General features: G+C 40.4%; 1 protein-coding gene across 1 annotated transcript in view; it reads left to right on the forward strand.

Annotated features, from left to right (window-relative positions):
• Positions 1–15,714, forward strand: part of lonp2 (lon peptidase 2, peroxisomal) — a 109,801-nt gene extending 94,087 nt beyond the window's left edge. Inside the window, exons 12-15 of the mRNA XM_078210845.1 lie at positions 2,935–3,074; positions 8,488–8,695; positions 10,993–11,183; positions 15,357–15,714. Of these exons, the coding sequence (XP_078066971.1) occupies positions 2,935–3,074; positions 8,488–8,695; positions 10,993–11,183; positions 15,357–15,578 (761 nt within the window). The 3' untranslated portion in view covers positions 15,579–15,714. The remainder of the gene's footprint in view (positions 1–2,934; positions 3,075–8,487; positions 8,696–10,992; positions 11,184–15,356) is intronic.
• Positions 15,715–21,632: the final 5,918 nt, after the last annotated feature.

The raw sequence follows: 21,632 nt of genomic DNA on the forward strand, positions 1-21,632 counted from the left end.
ATGGTCTGTGGAACTCTCATTTTATTTAAATACCATGCCCTTTACATTTTGCTGTGGGGGTGGGGAGGCGGTCGCTGTATCTCTTGAGTTAAAAAAGAACAGTGCTTGTATTATTTTTATGAGGTACATTGGCCTCATAGAAACAGAGACTCGAGAAATTAGATGGGCGGGATGAGGAAATGGCAGAGATGTGAAGCAAATACTTTGTCTTCACAGGAGAAGACACAACTTACAGAAGTTGCCAGAATTAGAGGGTAATCATGGGGCTAACGAGAGTAAAGAACTTGAGGAAATTTATATCTCTGAACAAACTTTTGAAGGCACTTAAAGATTCATTGGCTTTTAGTTTCTTGACCTGAAGGCCTAAATCCTAGGATTCTAAAAGAAATAGCTGAAGTGATAGTGGATGCACTCTGATTTTCTAAGGAAATTTCATAGTTTATAGAGTTGTCCCAGCAGATTGGCAGTTGGCAAATATAATACCACTATTCAAGAAAGGATGGAATTCCAAACAAGTTATCCTGGCATCAATCATTGGGCAAATCTATTGTTAAGAAAGCCTTAGCAATGCACTTAGAAAATCATGGAATGATCAGACAAAGTCAATGCGGTTTTTTGAAATGTATTAGCATTTATGGAGAATATAACCAGTAGATAGACGAAGGGAAGCCAGAATGTAGTGTACTTGGATTATCTATTGGAATTGTTCAACTCAGTGAAATGCTCTTGCGTTGGACAATTCCAAAGATTCATCAACTTTCAGGTGAAGAAATCCCTCCTCATCTCAGTCTTAAATAATCAGCCCCTTATCCTGAATGCAGTGGGATACTCTTCACTTGCCTGGAAGAGTGTAGTTCCAACAACACTCAAGAGGCTTGACACCTTCCAGCACAAGGCAGTCCACTTAATCAGTACCCTATTCACCACTGAAACATTCACACCTTCCCGGCATCTAAATGTGCTGCAACAACTCACCAAGGCACCTTGATTTGATTTATTATTGTCACATGTATTAGCATATCGTGAAAAGTATTATTTCTTGTGTGCTATACAGACAAAGAATACCATACATAAGGAAGGAGAGAGTGCAGAATGTAGTGTTACAGTCGTAGCAAGGGTGTAGAGAAAGATCAACTTAATGTGAGGCAGGTCCATTCAAAAGTCTAATGGCAGCAGGGAAGAAGCTGTTTTTATGTTGGTTGGTACATGATCTCAGACTTCTGTATCTTTTTCCCAATGGAAGAAGGTGGAAGAGAGTATGTCCGGGGTGCGTAGGGTCCTTGATTATGCTGGCTGCTTTTCTGAGGTAGCAGGAAATGTAGACAGAGTCAATGGATGAGAGGCAGGTTTGAGTGATGGACTGGGCTTCATTCACGACCCTTTGTAGTTTATTGCGGTCTTGGACAGAGCAGGAGTCATACCAAGTTGTGATACAACCAGAAAGAATGTTTCTATGGTGCATCTGTTGAAGTTGGTGAGAGTTGTAGCGAACATGTCAAATTTCCTTAGTCTCCTGAGAAAAAGTTTTTAGTTTTCTTAACTATAGCATCGGCATGAAGGGATCAAGACAGGTTGTTGGTGATCTGGACACCTAAAGACGTTGAGGTTCTCGACCATTTCTACTTTGTCCTCATTGAAGTAGACAGGGGCATCCTCTCCACTACGCTTCCTGAAGTCGATGACTATCTCCTTCATTTTGTTGACATTGAGGGAGAGATTATTGTCGTTGCACCAGTTCACCAGATTCTCTCTCTCTTTCCTGTGCTGTGTCTCGTCATTGTTTGAGATTTGACCCACAACGGTGGTGTCATCAGCAAACATGAAAATTGAGTTGGAGGGGAATTTGGCCATACAGTCAAAGATTTATAAGGAATATAGTAAGGGGCTGAGGACACAGCCTTGCGGAGCACCAGTGTTGAGGATAATCGTGGAGGAGGTGTTGTTGCCTATCCTTGCTGACTGCAGTCTGTAGGTTAGGAAGTCTACGATCCAGTTGCAGAAGGAGGAACCGAGCCCCAGGCCACAAAGTTTGGAGATGAGTACCGTTGGAATAATGGTGTTAAAGGCTGAGCTGAAGTCTGTGAATAGGAGTCTGACATAGGTGTCTTTGTTATCTAGGTGTTCCAGGGTTGAGTGCAGGGCCTGGGAGATGGATCTGTTTTGGCGACAGATAAACTGTAGTGGATCCAGGCAGGCAGGAATTAATTTGCGCCATAACCTTTCAAAACACTTCACAGTGATGGATGTCAGAGCCACTGGATGATAGTCATTAAGGCACACTGCCTGGCTTTTCTTTGGTTTGATAGCACCTTCCAAACCTGCAACCTGTACCATTGAGAAGGACAAGGATAGCAAAGTCATGAGAATAGCCCGACCTGTAAGTTCTCTCCAAGCTGCACACCGTCCTGACTTGGAACTCTATTGCCGTTTTTTTGCTGTCTTTGTGTCAAAATCCTGGAATCGCTTCCTTCCTAACAGGATTGTGGGTGTACCAACGCCACATGGACTGCAGCGGTTCAAGAAGGCAACTCTCCAAGGGCATTTAGGGGTGGGCAGTAAAGGCTGGCCAACCAGTGATGTGCACATGCCTTGAATGAATAAAGCAAAAAACTGCTAGCCTGTCTAGATTTTGCATCCTCTACTGAGGCATGCAGGCTCTCAACAGCATACTTAGCACTGACCTGAACATAGCAATCATCGTTTTGAGTAGACAGCAGAAAGTTTCTGTGTTGCCTACAATGAACGGGTGTGCATTAACAGCACATTACAACCCCCACCCCCATTTTGGGGCATTATCCAATTTTCCCCCCTTGACCTTTTAAGGTACTTAGCATGTGTCTACTTCTGTGATGCTGAGAAATATATATTTGTAGCAAGCTGGTCAAGGTGATGTGTCAATAAAAATACTAACCTTTTTTTTCACCTTTATTGTAGGAAAAGAGGGAGTCCCTGAGGAGACCAAATCTGAATCCATCACTGACACAACTGATCTTGCAATGCCTCCTGAAATGCCAATTGTGATTGATCGGCATGCACTGAAAGACATTCTAGGAACCCCTATCTATGAAATGGAGGTACGGGTGAATTTGACAGTTTTATTATTCTCACAAGCTTTGGAAAATATTTCTGAAGCAAATAGGCAGTATGTTTGGTCAGAATATATATTAAAATCAGTAAGAAAGTTTGTGTATGTAAATATAATTGTTCTACAGAATACGGTTAAACTTTTTATTTGTTCATGTGCTGTCACTGTCACTGGCAAGGCCAGCATTTGTTGCCCAATCTTGCCCTTGGACTGAGTGGTTTGCTAGGTCATTTCAGAAAGGCAATTAAGAGTCAACCATCACATATCAGCCAGACCAAGTAAGGCATGGATGACCATCCCATGAGGGCAAAAGTGAATCCGATTCCCTTTTACAACAATATGTGACTAGCCTTCAATTCCATATTTTTTTTAACTAATTTAAATTCCAGCAGCTGCCAGTGGGACTAATTCAGTGTCCCTCAAGCCTAGGCCTCTGGATGACTAGTCCAGTGACATTCACTACGCCACCGTCTTCCCCTTGATGCTAACTAAATGAGATTGATACCATGTGTATGCATTGTTGCTAAAGCTCCTTCTTGGCACTGATAATCCATATCAGCTTTATAATCCAACAAGATCATGCATTCAAATCTTATTGTTGCACCTCATGAGCACTGATACAGTATGCATGTTTGGAGCGCACAGGTGCTAAGATTTTAAAATACTTCAAAATTGGACCTTTCAGAAGCACTTTGTTGAAGTGAGAACAGAGAACAATCATGTTAAGATTGTATTGATCCAGGTTACATCTTGGCTTTTAGAAACTGCAAATTTAGTTACCTGACAATATGTCCATAGGATTGCTGCCAGAAAAGGTGAAAACAGAAAACAATTCAAGATCATTTGCTATTTTTATTAGACACTATTCGACTTGCATCAAGTTCCTGTTCTTTGTCTCAGCTGTTCTGAAATCATTAGTGATCTCATTTGGTCGTTCTAGACTATTCTTGCTAATAATCACATTTTAAGACAACAAAGGGAAACCAAAATCCACTTGAAAAGATTGGGAGAGAAATTTGTTTCAGGCAGTAGTGCAAGACAAATGATATTGCGTCCACCACGTGTTATACAAACCACAAGATTCTGTTATGTTGACTTAAATATAGCTGGTCATCAGTATGAGAACATAGCAGTTGGGGCCATGCCTTTTCCATCCATTTTGTTCTACCCTGTGATCTCTAACTTGGGCCACTTTCATGGTTCGAGGCATTCATATAGTACAAACACATGGGTAGAACATGTATCCATGATGTGGAGATGCCGGCATTGGACTGGGGTAAACACAGTAAGGAGTCTCACAACACCAGGTTAAAATCCAACAGGTTTATTTGGTAGCGCAAGCCACTAGCTTTCGGAGCGCTGCTCCTTCATCAGGTGAGTGGGATTTCAGTTCACAAACAGGGCATATAAAGACACAAACTCGATTTACAAAATAATGGTTGGAATGCGAGTCTTTACACATCTCTTTAACCTGTGCTTTAACCCTCTCTCCACTCACATTGTCTGTACCTTTAAGACTTGATTACCTGTAAAGACTAGCATTCCAACCATTATTTTGTAAATTGAGTTTGTGTCTTTATATGCCCTGTTTGTGAACTGAAATCCCACTCACCTGATGAAGGAGCAGCGCTCTGAAAGCTAGTGGCTTGTGCTACCAAATAAACCTGTTGGACTTTAACCTGGTGTGAGACTTCTTACTATAGTACATGTATCACCAAGGTATATCTATGGAAAGATTAACATGCAATCATATGTACTTACAAATATACAAAATAGGAGCAGATTCGGCCCCTTGAACCTCCTCTGCCATTCAATAAGGTCATGGTTGATCTACATGTGTTTCAAGTTCCACATTCCCATCTACCCCCGATAACCTTTAATTCTCTTGCCTAACAAGGATCTGTCTCCCTTTGCTTTAAAAATATTGAATGATCCTGTTTCCACCACCTTTGGCGGTAGAGAATTCCAAAGTCGCACGACCCACTGAGTTTTAAAAAAAAAATCTGTCCTATAATGGCAACCCATAATTTTAAAACAGTGCCCCCTAGTTCTGGACTCACCCACAAGAGTAAATATCCTTTCCACATCCATCTTGTCAAGACCATTTAGGATCTTGTATACTTCGATCAATTCACCCCTCGCTCTTCTAAACTCGAATGGAAACAAGCGCAGCCTGTCCAACTATCCTCATAAGACAACCCACTCATTCCAAGTATCAATCTAATAAACCTCATTTGAACTGCCTTCAATACATGTACATTCTCTCTTGAATAAGAGACCAAAACTGCACACAGTATTCAAGATGTGGTCTCACCAATGTCCTACATAACCTTACTTCTTTGTCCAATTCCACTTGTTGCCAGATTTTTGCCCACTCACTCAACTTATCTGTATCCATCTGCAAACTCCTTATGTCCTCTTCACAATATATTTTTCTACCTATCTTTGTGTTGTCTGCCAATTTAGCTCCAATCCCTTCGCTCCCCTCATCTAAGTCATTGATGTAAATTGTAAAAAGTTGAAACCCCAGCACAGACTGCTGCAGGACTCTACTCGTCACTGTCTGTGTGGAGTTTGCACATTCTCCCCATATCTGCGTGGGTTTCCTTCGGATGCTCGGTTTCCTCCCACAATCCGAAAATGTGTGGGTTAGGTTGATTGGCCATGCTAAATTAACCCTAGTGTCAGGGGGATTAGCAGGGTAAATATGAGGGGTTATGGGAATAGGCTTCATAGAATCATAGAAACCCTACAGTGCAGAAGGAGGCCATTCGGCTCATCGAGTCTGCACCGACCACAATCCCACCCAAATCCTACCCCCATATTCCTACACATTTACCCGCGAATCCCTCTAAACTTCACATCTCAGGACACCTAAGGGACAATTTTTTTAGCATGGCCAATCAACCTAACCCGCACATCTTTGGACTGTGGGAGGAAACCGGAGCACCCGGAGGAAACCCACGCCTGGATGGGATTGTGGTCGGTGCAGACTCGATGGGCCGAATGGCCTCCTTCTGCACTGTAGGGATTCAATGATTCTGTCAACCAGGCATACTTTCTGGTTGGCTGGCAGAAAACGATCTTGTGCCTACGCTCATGAGCTTATGACCCTACACCATGAGCTTATATTTTCCGCAACCTTTCATGTGGCAATTTACCAATTTCCTTCTGGAAATCCAAGTACAGCTGTCTACAGGCACCCCTTTATCTACAACACAAGTTACTCCTTCAAAGAACTCTTAAATTGGTTGAACTTGATTTCCCTTTCACAAAAGCATGCTGACTCTTCCCAATTTCTTGAGCTTTTCTTAGTGCCCAGCTTTAACCTCGTTAATTATGATTCTAGCATCTTCCCCACAACAAATGTCAAGCAAACTGGCCTAGAGTTTCCTGTTTTCTGTCTCCCTTCTTGAATAGAGGGGTTATATTTGCTACTTTCCAGCCTGATGGAACCTTTCCTGAATCTAGGGAATTTTCCACACCTTATTAGTCACCTCTAAGACCGTAGGATGAAGTCTATCTAGATTCGGAGATGTGTCCTGCTGCTCTATCAGCTTGTTTGGTACTGTTTCCCTAATGATTTTAATTTCACCAAGTTCCTCTCTCCCTTCCATGTCCTAATTTACAGTGGAGCAATTTATTAAAGGTAAAGTCCCAGATGACCATAGGCTACTCTCCCCTTTGAAGGGGAGAGCTGACTGGTGGTGATTTAACCCGAGGCAGGGGGCAAGGTTGAGAAAGCAGGCCTTCATGAATAACCTCAGCCGGTACGGGAATTGAATCCACACTGTTGGCATTGCTCTGCATCACTAATCAGCTGTCAAGCCAACTGAGCTAAACTGACCCCTGAACAATTTATTAAAGAACTGATGACTTCATGACTCTTCACATTTATGTACTTTCATTTAATGCAGCATTAGCTTGAAAACAATGTGTTTAAGAGACTTTTTTGTATGCCTCAGTGGAGCAAACATCAAGCCTCTGCAGAGTGCGGTTTTATGAATTGTATCAGATGTTGAACATAAAGGTATAACTGATTGTTAGCAAAACACAGTTATAATGCATAAAACACTGAACAATAGCACGTTCCTTTAGTGAGAGAAAATGTTTAGGAACCCAGTCAATTCTAGTGCACATCCTTGTGGTCAGTACAAGGAATATCACTGGCAGAATGCCAGTGATGCAGAATGAGAGAGGAGTAATGCTACTAAAGGTCAAAAGGAGATGGTTAGATTCGCTCTTGTTGGGTATTTGGAGAAACTGAAATGGAATACTTTTAGTACTAAGTACCACTTTCTTAATAGAAGAAGATTATACTTTACCAGATATTCAGTTTAAAAAATAAATGTTATCAAGATTTTAAACCTTTTGAGTAAAATACCACCCTTCCCATGCTGCTTTGTGTTATTGATCATGAAGGTGTGCTCAAAAAGCTCCATTACAAAATTGTAGGTGGGGTAGAGGTGGAAGAGGAGTGTTCCTTCAGAGGGATCAGTGGAGCAAAAATCTTGAGTGAGTTTATAAATCAAGGTTTGGGTTCCGACATCAATTTCAATCTATGAGGGATAGAAACTGGGGAAAAGAGAAATCCTCAGGTGGTAAAGGCAAAGGACAAAGAAAGGTACAGTTCAGGAACAGGCCCTTTGGTCCTCCAAGCCTGTGCCAATCATGATGCCCTAACTAAACTAAAAAAAAAACCTTCTGTCCTTACGCGATCCGTATCCCTTTGTTCCCTCCCTATTTATGTACCCATCCAGATGCCTCTTAAATGTTGCTAATGTGCCTGCTTCTACCACCTCTGGCAGTGCATTCCAGGCACCCACCACTCTCTGCGTGAAAAATTTCTCCCGCACGTCTCCTTTAAACTTTCCCCCTCTCACCTTGAACTTGTGCCCCCTTGTAATTGACGCTACCACCCTGGGAAAAAGTCTCTGACTACTCACCCTGTCTATGCCTCTCATCATTTTGTAGACCTCAATCAAGTCTTCCATCAGCCTCCATCTTTCCAATGAAAACAATCCTAGTTTATTCGGCCTCTCCTCATAGCCAGTGCCCTCGAGACCAGGCAACATCCCGGTGAACCTTCTTTGCACTCTCTCCAAAGCTTCCATGTCTTTCTGGTAGTGTGGTGACCAGAACTGCACGCAATACTCCAAATGCCGCCTAACCAAAGTTTTATATAGTTGCAACATGATTTTAAAAATTGCAGCATTCTGATCATAATCTCAGTAGTACAGATCAGGAATCAGGCCTGAAGTCTTGTAGCCTTTATAGTGCAATTTCACACAAGGCAGGGCAATTAGCAACTGAACCATTGGGAGGCTAAGTTAAATGTTCTGGAAATAAGTAAATGAAAACCATTAATAAAAATTGAATTTTTTTCCTTTTATGCTACACAGGTATCCCAGCGCTTGAGCCAGCCTGGGGTGGCAATAGGTTTGGCTTGGACACCATTAGGTGGTGAGATCATGTTTGTGGAAGCAAGCCGAATGGAAGGAGAGGGTCAACTGACTCTAACAGGGCAGTTAGGGGATATTATGAAGGAATCGGCCCATCTTGCAATAAGCTGGCTGCGCAGCAATGCAAAGAAGTATCACTTCACAAATGGTATGTAAAATAAACTCTGCAGTGAGAAGAGCTCAGTATAATAATTTCAACCAAGTCTTTTGACATCTAAAGCCTTCATCTGTGAAATATTTATTTTGTAATGCTACAAGAGACAATAAATCTGTCTAAGTACAGAGCATAGAGCATTGTGGCTACACAAGCAAGTGTAAAGTTGAGTTTCTGTGGCACAGAACTCACCACCTGTCTTTCCAAAGCCTATCCACTATCTGCAGGGCACAAGTCAGGAGTGTTATGAAATATTCTACACATGCCTGGATGAAAGCAGTTCCAACAACATGCAAAAAGCTTGGCACCATTCAGAACAAAGCAGCCTGCTTTATCAGCACCCCATCCATCCAACTTAAACACTTACTGCCTCCACTTCTGGCGCATAGTGGCAGTAGTGTGTAGCATGTACAAGATGCACTGCAGCAACTCATTAAGTCAATGACAGCACCTTCCAATCCAGTGACCTCTACCAAATGGAGCAAACCACCATCTCTAGCAGTGTCTCACACATCATTCTGACTTGAAACTATAACTGAGTCAAAAACCTCAAACTCCCTTTCTAGCAGCAACGTCGGTGTACCTAAACTATATGGACTGCAGTGGTTCAACAAGATAGCTCACCACCATCTTCTTGAGGGCAATTCACAATGGACAACAATGCTCACAACCAATGAACGAATTTAAGAAAATAAGGGGATTTAGGATTTTTCTAATATAAATTTTACCATTATTATTTAGTATTCAGAGACCTGGAGGTAGGCTGTTTTTGCATCAAAAATAGTGCCTCAGTTGTCAAGCTGACCTGGTCCAGATTGAATGACCTGGTTCAGCCTGGGTGAAACAGTATTCATTATGCTTGTGAGAAATGTTATTTCACTGCTTGATTAATGGAAGCAGAAGACACCCAGATATTTCTATTTTTCTTTTCTAGCAAGCAAATTTCTTCAATTCTCATTCATGGTGTTATGCGCATTTATATATTCCCTAACTAAACTATTCCATTCCTAGCAGATGGTTATGATTGAATGAATTGCAATCAAGAATCCAATCTTGTACAAAATTAGGTCAAGTTCAGGGCACGCCATCATTGGCTATTGCCGGATATCAAAATTCTTTTTTGCATATTATTGAAGTACACTCAACCTTACAATGCTTATAAACAGCATAGTTTAAATATTTGATTGCGTTAGGTACTCATGCTAATTAATTTCTCTTCCACTGAGGTGTTTTGCCTTGTATCATTTGTTTTTGCAATGTTCCAGAATGTGGAGTCAGCTTATTTTTTTCAAAAGGTTTATTTTCCTATTTGTTTCTTCTTGTCAAGAGAAACATGCTGAACATTGCATTCTAAATAAAAGGTTTGTGTGAAATTACCATATCTTTCAGTTAAATGCAGATCTATAATTATAGTTCAGAGAGAACTGGGAGGGCGATCTGTAAAATTGTTCTGATAGTATAAATGCATCTTTCAATCTATGCCAATCACATTATTAGTTCTGTGGAGAATTTAAACTTACCAAAAAAATTGATCAAAATTCTTGTCTTCTGGACCAGGCTATAAAGAAAAAATGAAAAAGGAACTTGCATTTATGTAGCACCTGTGCAACCATCTGATACCCAAAAGCACTGTACAACAGTGAAATATTTGTGAAGTGTAATTGCTGTGTTAAAGTATGGAAATGTGGCACCCAATTAATGCACAGCAAGGACTCACAGACAAGAGTGAGATAATGGCCAGATAATATGCTTGAACGATGTTGATTGAGGATATAACCCAAAGTGAAATGTGGTTTGAGGGGGCATGTTGCAGGAACTAAGTAACAGACGATGTTTTTCAAACCCTTGTATGAATTTAGATAGTCCACTCCTGTTCATTCATAGTTCTTGATGCAGAATGATTTAATTATCTAATAACACAAATTAAGCAACATAAATTGCACTATAAAGTGGGAATTTGGTGCTTAAAATTTCAAATACTCAGAACATTTGAATTTAAGGGTAATATTGCAAATACAGGATTTAACGGATAATTGCACCTTGCCAAATCTTTGATACTTTACTCAACTAGTAAAACCTAGATGACTCTTTTTCAGTGTCCCCAGATTTATGTCACTATTTCTAAGTGCCCCAGACAGAAGAGTATAGAAACAATGGTTATATGAGAATTTTCTGTATGAAATTAATTTTTCAATTTATCTGCAGAAATTTATTCTTGATAAATGGGCTTATGTAATATGGGAATTTTGTTTTGTAATAATAACAATGGAAACTTTTTCCCACCAATTTAGCTGTTGGAAGCTTTGATCTCCTTGACAACACCGATATACATCTACACTTTCCAGCTGGAGCTGTTACAAAAGATGGACCATCTGCTGGTGTCACAATAGTAACATGCCTTGCCTCTCTGTTCAGTGGCCATTTGGTGCGTTCTGATGTAGCTATGACAGGTGAAATAACATTGCGAGGCCTTGTTCTACCAGTGAGTATCTAAATTTCTGAAGAACATTATCCTTAACACTCACTCTCATAATTATGCACAATATTGAGAAAATGTAATCAGTTTTTAACATATAAACTAGATAAACTTTAGAAAATGCGTATTGTTTCATTTTCCTTTATTCAAATATTCACAATAACATTAATTAGATTATTTGTGACTCCAGTTCAGTCTCATTCTTCTCATTGCAGTTATTTTTCGGGTGAGAGTATATCATGTTAAATGATATCAGGGGAAGCTAGCCTTCAAATCCAATTATACCATTGTACCTTTCTTACCAGAGAATGGTTTAGAATTATTTCTTACTTTTTATTAAACTGGATATGCACTCTGAATGGCGACATCTTGCCACTTACTGAAACTTCCCATTGGCAATAACTATCACCATCTTGTATGCCAAACTGCTGTGATGATGCTGTGGTCCTTATTACATCATGGGCTCTCTCCCCTCCTCCTGGTACCTACTCCACCTAAACCACTCTGCAGCATCTTACCACTTAGATAAGTTTATTTTTTTTATTATTCTAGTCAAAATGGACAATCTCACATTTTCCCACATTATATTTCATATGCAGTTCTTTGCCCACCTAATCTATCTACGTCTCTTTGTAGCCTCCTTATTTCCGCTTCACAATTTACTTTTCTATCGATCTTTGTGGTCATCAGCAAATTTCACAACCATACCTTCATCCAAGTCATTTATAGAAATTGTAAAACGTTGAGGCACTAGCACTGATCCCTGTGACACACCCTCATTACATCCTGCCAACCAGAGAAATCCCATTTATGCTATCTGTTTCCTGTTAGTTAGCCAATCTTCTATCCATGCCAGTATGTTACCACCCCCCCCCCCAACCATGAGCTTTTATTTTGTGCAATAACCTTTGATGTGGCAACTTATCAAAGGCCTTCTAGAAACCTAATACAGTACATTCACCAGTTTCCCTTTATCTATAACACATCGCTTCTTCAAAGAGCACCAATAAATTGGTTTAATGTGATTTTCCTTTCACAAAACCACGTTGACTCTGCCTGGTTGCTATGAATTTTTTGAAGTGTCCTGCTATTACATATTTAATAATAGCTTCTCACATTTTCCCAATGAAAATGTTAGTCCAACTGGCCTATAATTTCCTGCTTTCTGTCCCCCTCCCTTTTTGAATAAAGATGTTATATTTCCAATTTTCTAATCTAATAGAACTTTCCGAACTCTAGGGAACTTTGGGAAATTATAATCATTGCATCATCTATCTCCCTAGCCACTTCTTTCAAGACCCTAGCATGAAGTCCTTCCAGGCCTGGGGATTTGTCAACCTTCAGCCTCAACAATTTGCTCAATAATTTTTCTAAGGTTTTCCCTCCCTTCCATTTCCTGATTCACAGCTCTTTCTGGGATGTTACTTGAATCCTCTAAAGTGAAGACAGATACAATAATACTTGTTCAATTCATTCTCCATCTCCCTGTTTTCCATTATCGTTATTCATTATTCTGTTATTTTCTTGTTCGTAATTGGAAAAGTTATTACTAATTTTCTTTCCATATGTTAACTGTATTCTTAAATAAACTTTGTTTGATAAAAGCTCCCTTTCGGGTCATTTGAATCATATCTGAAGTGAAATATATCATGCTCACCCTAGCCAAATTCATAGAGCAGAACTTATGATCCACGTGGACTTCACAAAACACTTTGGAGTTTCTGACCTGAATTATAACACTTATTTAAATATCTATAGAAATTCTTACTATCTGTAGCTTGCTCTTGTACTTTGATTTTTTCACTCCTTATTAATCTTCTTGTCATTCTTTGCTGTTCTCAGCTATCTTCTCAGCCTTCCCACTCGAGCCTTTTTACTTCTTCAACCACGTTGTCTGAGCCCCCACGAACCACATTCTCTAAGCCCCCACTAACCCTATTTTCTTCTCTATCTGGCCCTGGAACAAACTCTCCCATGGGTTATGTTCAACAGCATTTTTGAACTCTAATCTGTTTAGCTTTTGACTGTCTATCGAAAATGCCAGTTCTGCAGCTGTGGATTTGCAATTAATACCAAGAGCAGAAGGAAAAGAGCCAAATGGTGACATGACAATGGTCACAACTGTGAAATTGTCTGAAAAAAGTAAGCATCCATTTGACTTCCTGGTTGGATGGCTCACCTTATTCTGTGACATCTGTCACAGGGCAATAAATTTTGAATAGTGCTGTTTTAATTCTGACAGTACATGCTATCTGTCTACTAGAAATACAAACTAATTTCTGGGCAATTCCCCTTGCAAAGGGGAAGTTCTTGACTTTTGGTGAAAAAGTTACTTCGAGTCATTTAAAAAAAACCTCATAGCGACGAGATAAGCATTATATCCAATTGGAATATTTACTTAGCATTTATTTTTTATTCATTCATGAGATGTGACCATCATGGGCAAGACCAGCACTTACTGCCCATCCTTGATTGCCTTTAAGAAGGTGGTAATGAGCTGCCATCTTGAACAGCTTCAGTCCATGTAGTGTAGATAACATCCATAGTGTATTAGGCAGGGAGTTCCAGGATCTTGAACCTGGGGCAGTGAAGGTACGTTGAGATAGTTCCAAGTCAGGATGAAGTGTGTCTTGGGAGGGAATAGGTAATGGTTTTCCCATCCATTTGCTGTTCTTGCTTTTCTCCATGGTAGAAGCTACTGCTGAAGGAGTCTTGACGTATTTTTGCAGTGCACTTTGTAGATGGTACATACTGTTGCCACTTTGTGTCAGTGGAGGAAGTGAATATTTAAGGTGATGGATGGGGTGCCTATCAAATCGTTGCTTTGGCCTGGATGATGCTGCTGCGCCACTGGTTAAAAGCCTTTCTGCATCATAAGGCCATTATATTGACATTATTTTACTGGTGAATAATCACATACTTCAAGGCTGCACCAAAGATAACCTTGGATAGTCTGCAAACCAGAATCTTAGCTAGCATTGAATAGTGATGTTTGTCTGGACAATGAACACCAGATGTAATTGTTTTTAATGTAGTTATGATTGAGGTTATCTTGAAGGTATCTCAGGAGGTCATTGTGAGAATGACGAAGTGGAGCAGTTTTTATTTATTCATTCATGGAATGCAGGTGTCGCTGGCTGGACCAGCATTTATTGCCTATGCCTAATTGACCTGGAGAAGGTGGTGAGCTGTCTTCGAGAGCCGCTGCAGTCCATGTGTTGTTGTTATACACATAGTGCTGTTAGAAAGTGAGTACCGGGATTTTTGACTCCATGACAGTGGAGAAATGATCATGTGAGAACATAGGGCCTTACAACAACTCAGCATTTAGGATAGAAGCTTTTGAAGCATTTCCAAATTGAAAGACTTGTCCACCAACTGGAATTGACTGGTTGAGGTTGGGATATCCAACAATTGGATGCTTTCCCTGAGAGAGCTGAGGAAGGAGGAGATGGTACAGTACCATACAATATTTGTCACATGGCCTGATACAGAGAGGCATAGAGTGAGCCAAAGCAGTTTGCAAAGTCAATGGGTTCAGATAATTCTGATTGCATTGTAACCATTCAGGTAAACAGGAAAAAGAGAGACAAATGTCTGCAAAGTGTAAAACCAATTAGATTTTGAGGAAGATTCAGACTTTTCAATCTAATCTCAGAAAAAGAGTACCAATTGGTAAACAGTTCTTTCTTTGACTAAACAGCCCAAAGAGGTTATATTCATATGCAGCATTTTCTAATTTAGGATTTAACAACTTATTTCACCACACTGTGGCAGAAATTCTTTTTTTCACTTTTCCTGCTCAGCAGTGTCAGTTTCTGTTGGAATCTCAGATGATCTTGTTTAAGTACCCTGCCTTTCTTCATGCTGCACATAGACCTATCAGCCTGTAAAGCAGGAAGTACCTCATATCATGCTGCTCTGGCTTATCCCAGGGCATTCCAGTTTGCAAGAATTAACAGTATCGATACCTGGTGGGCATGGTCTGAAGATCTTGAACATTCAATGGGAAACATTTCTCCTAAAACTTGGATATATGTCAGTACTTCTCATATGATAGATAAAGAATTAAACAGGAGTTATTTATGATTAAATAATCAGTTTTCATTTTTGAAGGAACTGGAACCTACTTTTCTTATTTATTATCTGTTAAATATTTTAATTTCTGTTTTCAAATAGGTGGGTGGAATAAAGGATAAAGTTCTAGCGGCACACAGAGCTGGTCTGAAGAGAGTTATTCTACCAAAACGAAATGAGAAGGACCTAGATGAGATTCCTGCCAACGTGAAGGAAGATCTGGATTTTGTAACTGCTTTTTGCTTGGATGATGTACTTAATGCTGCATTTGATGGAGGATTTCCAGCTGAGTCAAGACATAGTATTTTGAACAGTAAACTCTAAAATCTTTACAACTTGGGACCCAGGTTCAATTCCCGGCTTGGGTCACTGTCTGTGCGGAGTTTGCACATTCTCCCCGTATCTGTGTGGATTTATTCTAGGTGCTCTAGTTTCCTCCCACAGTCCGAATGATGAGATGGTTAGGTGCATTGGCCATACTAAATTCTCCCTTGGTGTACCCGAACAGGTGCCGGAGTGTGGCGACTAGGGGATTTTCACAGTAACTTCGTTGCACTGTTGACGTAAGCCTACTTGTGACACTAATAAATAAACTAAACTTAAATCTGTTGTCGTCATAGGCTGAACTTTAATGCAACTAACATATCGGGTAGAATTTTCCCAAAAAATGACTTAAGGGTGCAATCATGGCAAGGCCATCATGTCTGGTCAACACTGGTGGAGACAAGCTGTAATTCTCACCAGTGAGAGGTCCAACCGGCGAGGCGGTAAGTTTGTGCTGAATGCATTAATGTCATGCGATATGCAAATGGACTTCCCACACTTTGTAATTTTTTTTTGGAGAATGGTGAGTTTTGCACTGGGTCTGAGGGGCAGACCCTAAACACGCTGGTAAACCTGGCTTCAAAGAAATCAAAATCATTTTTAAAGAGTGCCCGATCTCAAACTGAAATTGAAGACCCCCTTCCCTCCCCCCCATGGACATTTAAAAAGTTAAAAAGTTTATTTATTAGTCAAAGTAGGCTTGCATTCATACTGTAATGAAGTTACTGTGAAAATCCCCTCATTCTGGCACCTGTTTGGGTACACTGAGGGAGAATTTAGCATAGCCAATTCACCTAACCTGCACGTCTTTTGGACTGTGGAGGGGAAACCAAAGCATCTGGAGGAAACCCATGCAGACACGGGGAGAACGTGCAAACTCCACACAGTGAGCCAAGCTGGGAATTGAACCTGGGTCCCTGTGAGGCAGCAGTGCTAACCACTATGCCGCCCAACATCCCTCCCCTCATTGAAGCAATGTTTACGGACCCCACTTGGCAACAAAGCTCACTGGCCTTGGGGCCCTGCCAATGGGTCTTCCTTGATGACTTTCTTCATGACCCACCCCAGCCCCCTTGACAATGTTCCTGGCAGTGCCCACTTGGAATGCCAAGGTGCCAGTTGGCACTGCCAGGCTTATACTGCCAGAGGGGCAATGCCCAGCCATGTTCCCAACCACTGGTGTCCTCAATGGCCTCTGAGCCCCCTCACTGGTGTGGCCATCGCCAGTGAGACCAGTGGTAATTCCTGCCAGGCTCCTGCCGTGCTCGAGGGTCAGAACTTTCTAGCAGGGAAAATCTGGCCTTGAATGAACTCAACATGTTTAAATATGCTGATGTGGTTACCACCCTCACTGGGAGTGGTGGGTGGGAATATACTGATGAGGTTCTATGCTGATGCAAAATGCACTAAACCACTGGCCCACAATCTTTTGGCCCCACATATCTCTAACGTGTTCTGTGGCCATCATTTCTGAAGAAATCATTGAACTTGATTGGTGATGCATCTATGAATGGTCGGATGGAGGCTTGCAACCCAGAGGTAGGTATGATGTGAAGGCAAAACGCTTGGACAGAGGAAAATGCGTACACACCTTCTAGTGGCTATTGACTTAGGCTAAATCGCATAAGGCCTGGTAATAGAATAATATAAACAAAAGGATATAAATAAATTCTATTTTGCCAAGATTGCTTTAAAAAAAAGCTAGCAATATTCCTGTTATGTTGTGAATCACATGATGTAATAAATTGTACAGTCAAGAAATTTATTGAACTTCGTCCAGCAACAATGATTATGGATGTTAATAAAAACTTTGCTAATTTATAAAGTGATGGTATTTAACCATTTATAGCTGCGACGTTAGCATAAAAATCTTCTAACCTAATCGTGCTTTGTTTCTTTCGTCCAAACAAATTTGCAATAAAACTCGTCTTTTTTAGGGGAGAGGATGATGTTTTAGGCTGGATGTTACTTTAAGTTCCTTGGAATCCAAATAAAAATTAAGGACTAAAATTGCTGAAGCAAATATAATGGAGTTGTTGTTTTTTTCCACAATTCTGAAAATAAAGTGATTTGTAGCATTAGGAGTAATGGAGTAGTTCTGATTTAGTACAAAAGACTCTTGCCTATGGCAATATCTCTAAGAGGCTGCATTTGTGAAAAGCGAAAACAGTCAAGGGGCTGGATTTTCCCCTCTTGCAACTGAGCAAATCCACATTAAGAGGCAGGCAGGGCTGCAAGATTAAACTTAAAATTACCAGGCCAATCCTGCCACTCTCCCTATCAGGAAATATGGCCCATTGCAAAACTCTGATATATTTTAAAGATGGCTGCTCCAAGTTTTCCCTTGGGTTGTTATTTTCTTTGAGGCAGGTGGATTCCTGAAGGTTGCATGAACTAAGCCAGTTGGTGAATCTTGGAAAAACCAGCTGTGAAGTTGGACATCTTTTGAAAGGGAAGTTTAAAAGCTTTTACCAATTCCAACTGTCATAATTAGATGGTTTGAAATGTTAAATATAGTTAATTCAATGATTGATCATCAAGCTCTATCCTTAAAAAAGGTAAGAATGCATTAAATTGACTAGTACTGTGCAAGAGTGCAGATACATTAGAATACTTTAACCAGTGGATAAAGTCCTCTCCTGCAAGCATGTAGGGGACCCTGTACTTTATATCAATGTGCTGACCTCTGCTAAGCCTTAAGCACTTCCAGTATCCACTGGGTACAGAATGATGCTGCCAGGGTTTGAAATGCTCTTTAAAAGCCCCTAAAAAAAATTGTCCCCTTACAAGCAGGTAAAATTAACATAGCCATTCCCACTATTGAAAAACTTTAATCCATTTAACATTCCTTCAAGTAAACAAACAGACATTGCAAAAGCTCAAAACTGTCACAACTAACAGTTTCCCTTTGCAGCCGTGTAAATATTCCTCACAGGGCTGAATTCAGTGAGTCTTTGAGCTCAGCCAGGCATTTGCAATGAGGCAGGCTAACAAAATAGATGTCTGGCACTTTTAAGCCTGCTTTGTTGATAGTTACAAGATGAATAAAAATGGACTTTATCCCAATAGATAGAGGCAGGTTTCTAATCTGCCCACCTTCATGGCTGCCTTGGGAGATGGTGGCAACAACTCTAATTCTATGTGAATGTGCTGACTTTCTGAAGCACGATGTGAATGAATTTGGACCCTGTATTCACATTCATAATGGTCACGGATCTCATTTTGTGAAATCTGGTAGGGGCGAAAGGTCATTGTTGTTCAACAGCAGCACTCTTAATTTTGACATCTTGTACATTTTCAAATAACTTCAGCAGCTAGGTCCTAGATTTTTGGATTTTTTCCCTGAACCTTTCTGCCTTTTTTCATTTAAGATGTTTAAAACCACCTTCTTTGACAAAGCCTTTGATCACCAATATTTCTACATAGCTGTCAAATTTTGTGTAGCGTCTTGAGGTGTTTTATCATGCTCCATAAATGTTGTTCAAAAATCAAAACTTTGTGAAGTACTGACACGCACAAGCAACCACAATGCAAGAAACCTGCTCAAAACAGCAGTGCCTCTTCTGAAAGCACTGGAACCTTCACTAATAGTTCTCTCAATTACTATTCTAGTTGGTCAATATTCCACATTGCACTGATATACAGGTGGTAAGAATAGCACACAAAAGGGGAGACATGGAAAAAAATCCTGGTACACATTCTTGCACAACAACAGCTGAAAAACTAGAGCACCTTGTGACAAAAAGTGTGAAGATAACTTCATTGGAGAATTCTGAATTTCATAGATGTGGAAACCAGCAGAGACCACAAGAGGGCTCTGCAACATATCATGGATCCCATTTATGGCCCCTACACCTTGGGGAAATTAGTCATAATTGAATGACCTTTATACTCATTCCTGTTTCATTCCAAAATGGATGAATTCTCTAGCTTTCCCAAAAACTGGATCACTGACTTGGTGAGTTGAAGATCAGTTGGCATGGTGGCTCACAGTTCCTCTGTTGCAAACCCTGAAATGAGTTACAATTGTAAATATGTCCAACATAATTCAATGGCTATTGGCACAAGAATTCACACACCAGATCTGGGTGGAAAATGCTCTAATATTTAGAATAAGTCTGTGGCAAGTTTGTATTTTCTTAAATTCATTCTGGGAGGTTGGCATATGTCAAGAACGGCCTTAACTGTATGCACCCAATTGCCAAGATGTGAGCTACCTTTTTGAACTGGTCTTGAAGGTGATTTTTAAAAGGTTCAACATCTTCTGGACCTGTATAGTCATTTGGGTTGTAGTGGTGGTTCCCTCATTCATCTCCAAAGATGTCACACCTTTAATTCTTTCAGTTAACCCTTTTTTCAGTATTGCATACGCAAGAAATACCAGGGGTCCTTAGTGTAATGTACTATGAGGGGACTAGATTAAACCTACCGAGGGGGAGCAGGCTGGAGGATCCAAACAAAATGTGCAGACACCAATAGTATGAACACAGAAGTGCCGTAACCACTTATTTCACCACTACCAGTTTTATCATTTAACTCCCTAATACACAAAGGCTTGGTCATCCTTTACAATTTCACATGGACTAAAAGGACCCTGATCCCACTTTGGAATATTTCCTTGCATTATCTAAGACAACTATGGTGAAGACAACAAAGACACTCCACTCGGGCATAAATCCCAGTGGCCATATTTATATAATCTCTCAATCCCCAATTCTGACTTGTCAGGGATAAAATGGTAAAGGTCTCGAGAGGGAATATAAATTGCAACTCAATTTACCAAGAACTCCGAACACTGCTATAGTTGACTTAACAGGTGTACTTTGATCCCTCCTGGCTTAAAAAAAGTGTTAAGACAGTCTGGGTAAACCTATTCAGCCAAAATGGTCAGGTCCTCAGGCCCCTCTCTTGAATATCAAAAAATAGTCCATGAGATTTGAATGGGCAAAACTATTCATAATTATATTTGCTGCTGTGGAATAATGCTCAAGACTCCTATTGCAGCATTCAAATGGTTTTTAAATGCCAGCACTCATCTGGGATTCTCAATCCTAATTTTCCATCAGTTTGTGTCTCTTGCAGGTTAATTTTCCAGGCTTATTAACAAGTATACAAGATACTGCACGATAAATATCCTCAAAATGGGACTTGTTCATGCCTTCCCTTGTGGGTAGTTACATCCTGCACTCCTCTTTCAGGCTTGCTTGCATCTCAAATAATCCAGATTTTCAAATAGAGCTTTTTCTAGGGCTATCATTGCCTCTGATCACATTAATTTATATACCATTTCTCATGCATGTTATATTCAGCCTGTGGCATTAAATCGCCTCCCAATCTCGATTTGCTGTTCTTCGTCCTTTTGACTGATGCATCTTTAGCATTTGAATTCCAGACAAATTGTTGCAATTCATGTCAAGATCTACAAGTGATTAAAATTCCTACATTCAAGTGGCAAACCTCAAAATCAAAACACATTCCCCAGTCTGCGCCGACCACAATCCTATTCCCGTAAACCCACATATTTACCCTGCTAATCCCCCGATACTAATAGACAATTTAGCATGGCCAATCAACCTAACCTGCACATCTTTGGATTGTAGGAGGAAACTGGAGCACCCAGAGGAAACCCACCTATCATGCATGTTGTGACGTCAGCTTGTTTGCTGTCTTCAAATGCAACACATTTCTATTCCTGCAAATCATGACCAGAAATGTAATCACTCAACACATTAAAATTCTGCATACAATAAGTGGTTAAAATTTGTAATTGCACTTTGGCTTGCCTTAGCTCAGACAGAAAGGGACACTGAGGGAGTATTGCGATCTGATAATTCAGCTCACTGTGCTTGTGCACAAGCTTACACATCGAAGGAGCCCTACTTCAGTGCTCCAATTCCATCCTCAATCCAGGTGAAATTCAAAGCACTTACCCAGAGAACTGTTATACACCCAAGACTTCTGAAATTACTTGAGAACCATACCAAGTGCAATTTTAGGAGGCAGTATCACTATTTCTTCAGTAACCAAACTTGATTTGCAAAATTCCAATGAAAT

This window comes from Mustelus asterias, chromosome 4 (genome assembly GCF_964213995.1).
Source record: "Mustelus asterias chromosome 4, sMusAst1.hap1.1, whole genome shotgun sequence".
Taxonomy (NCBI): domain Eukaryota; kingdom Metazoa; phylum Chordata; class Chondrichthyes; order Carcharhiniformes; family Triakidae; genus Mustelus; species Mustelus asterias.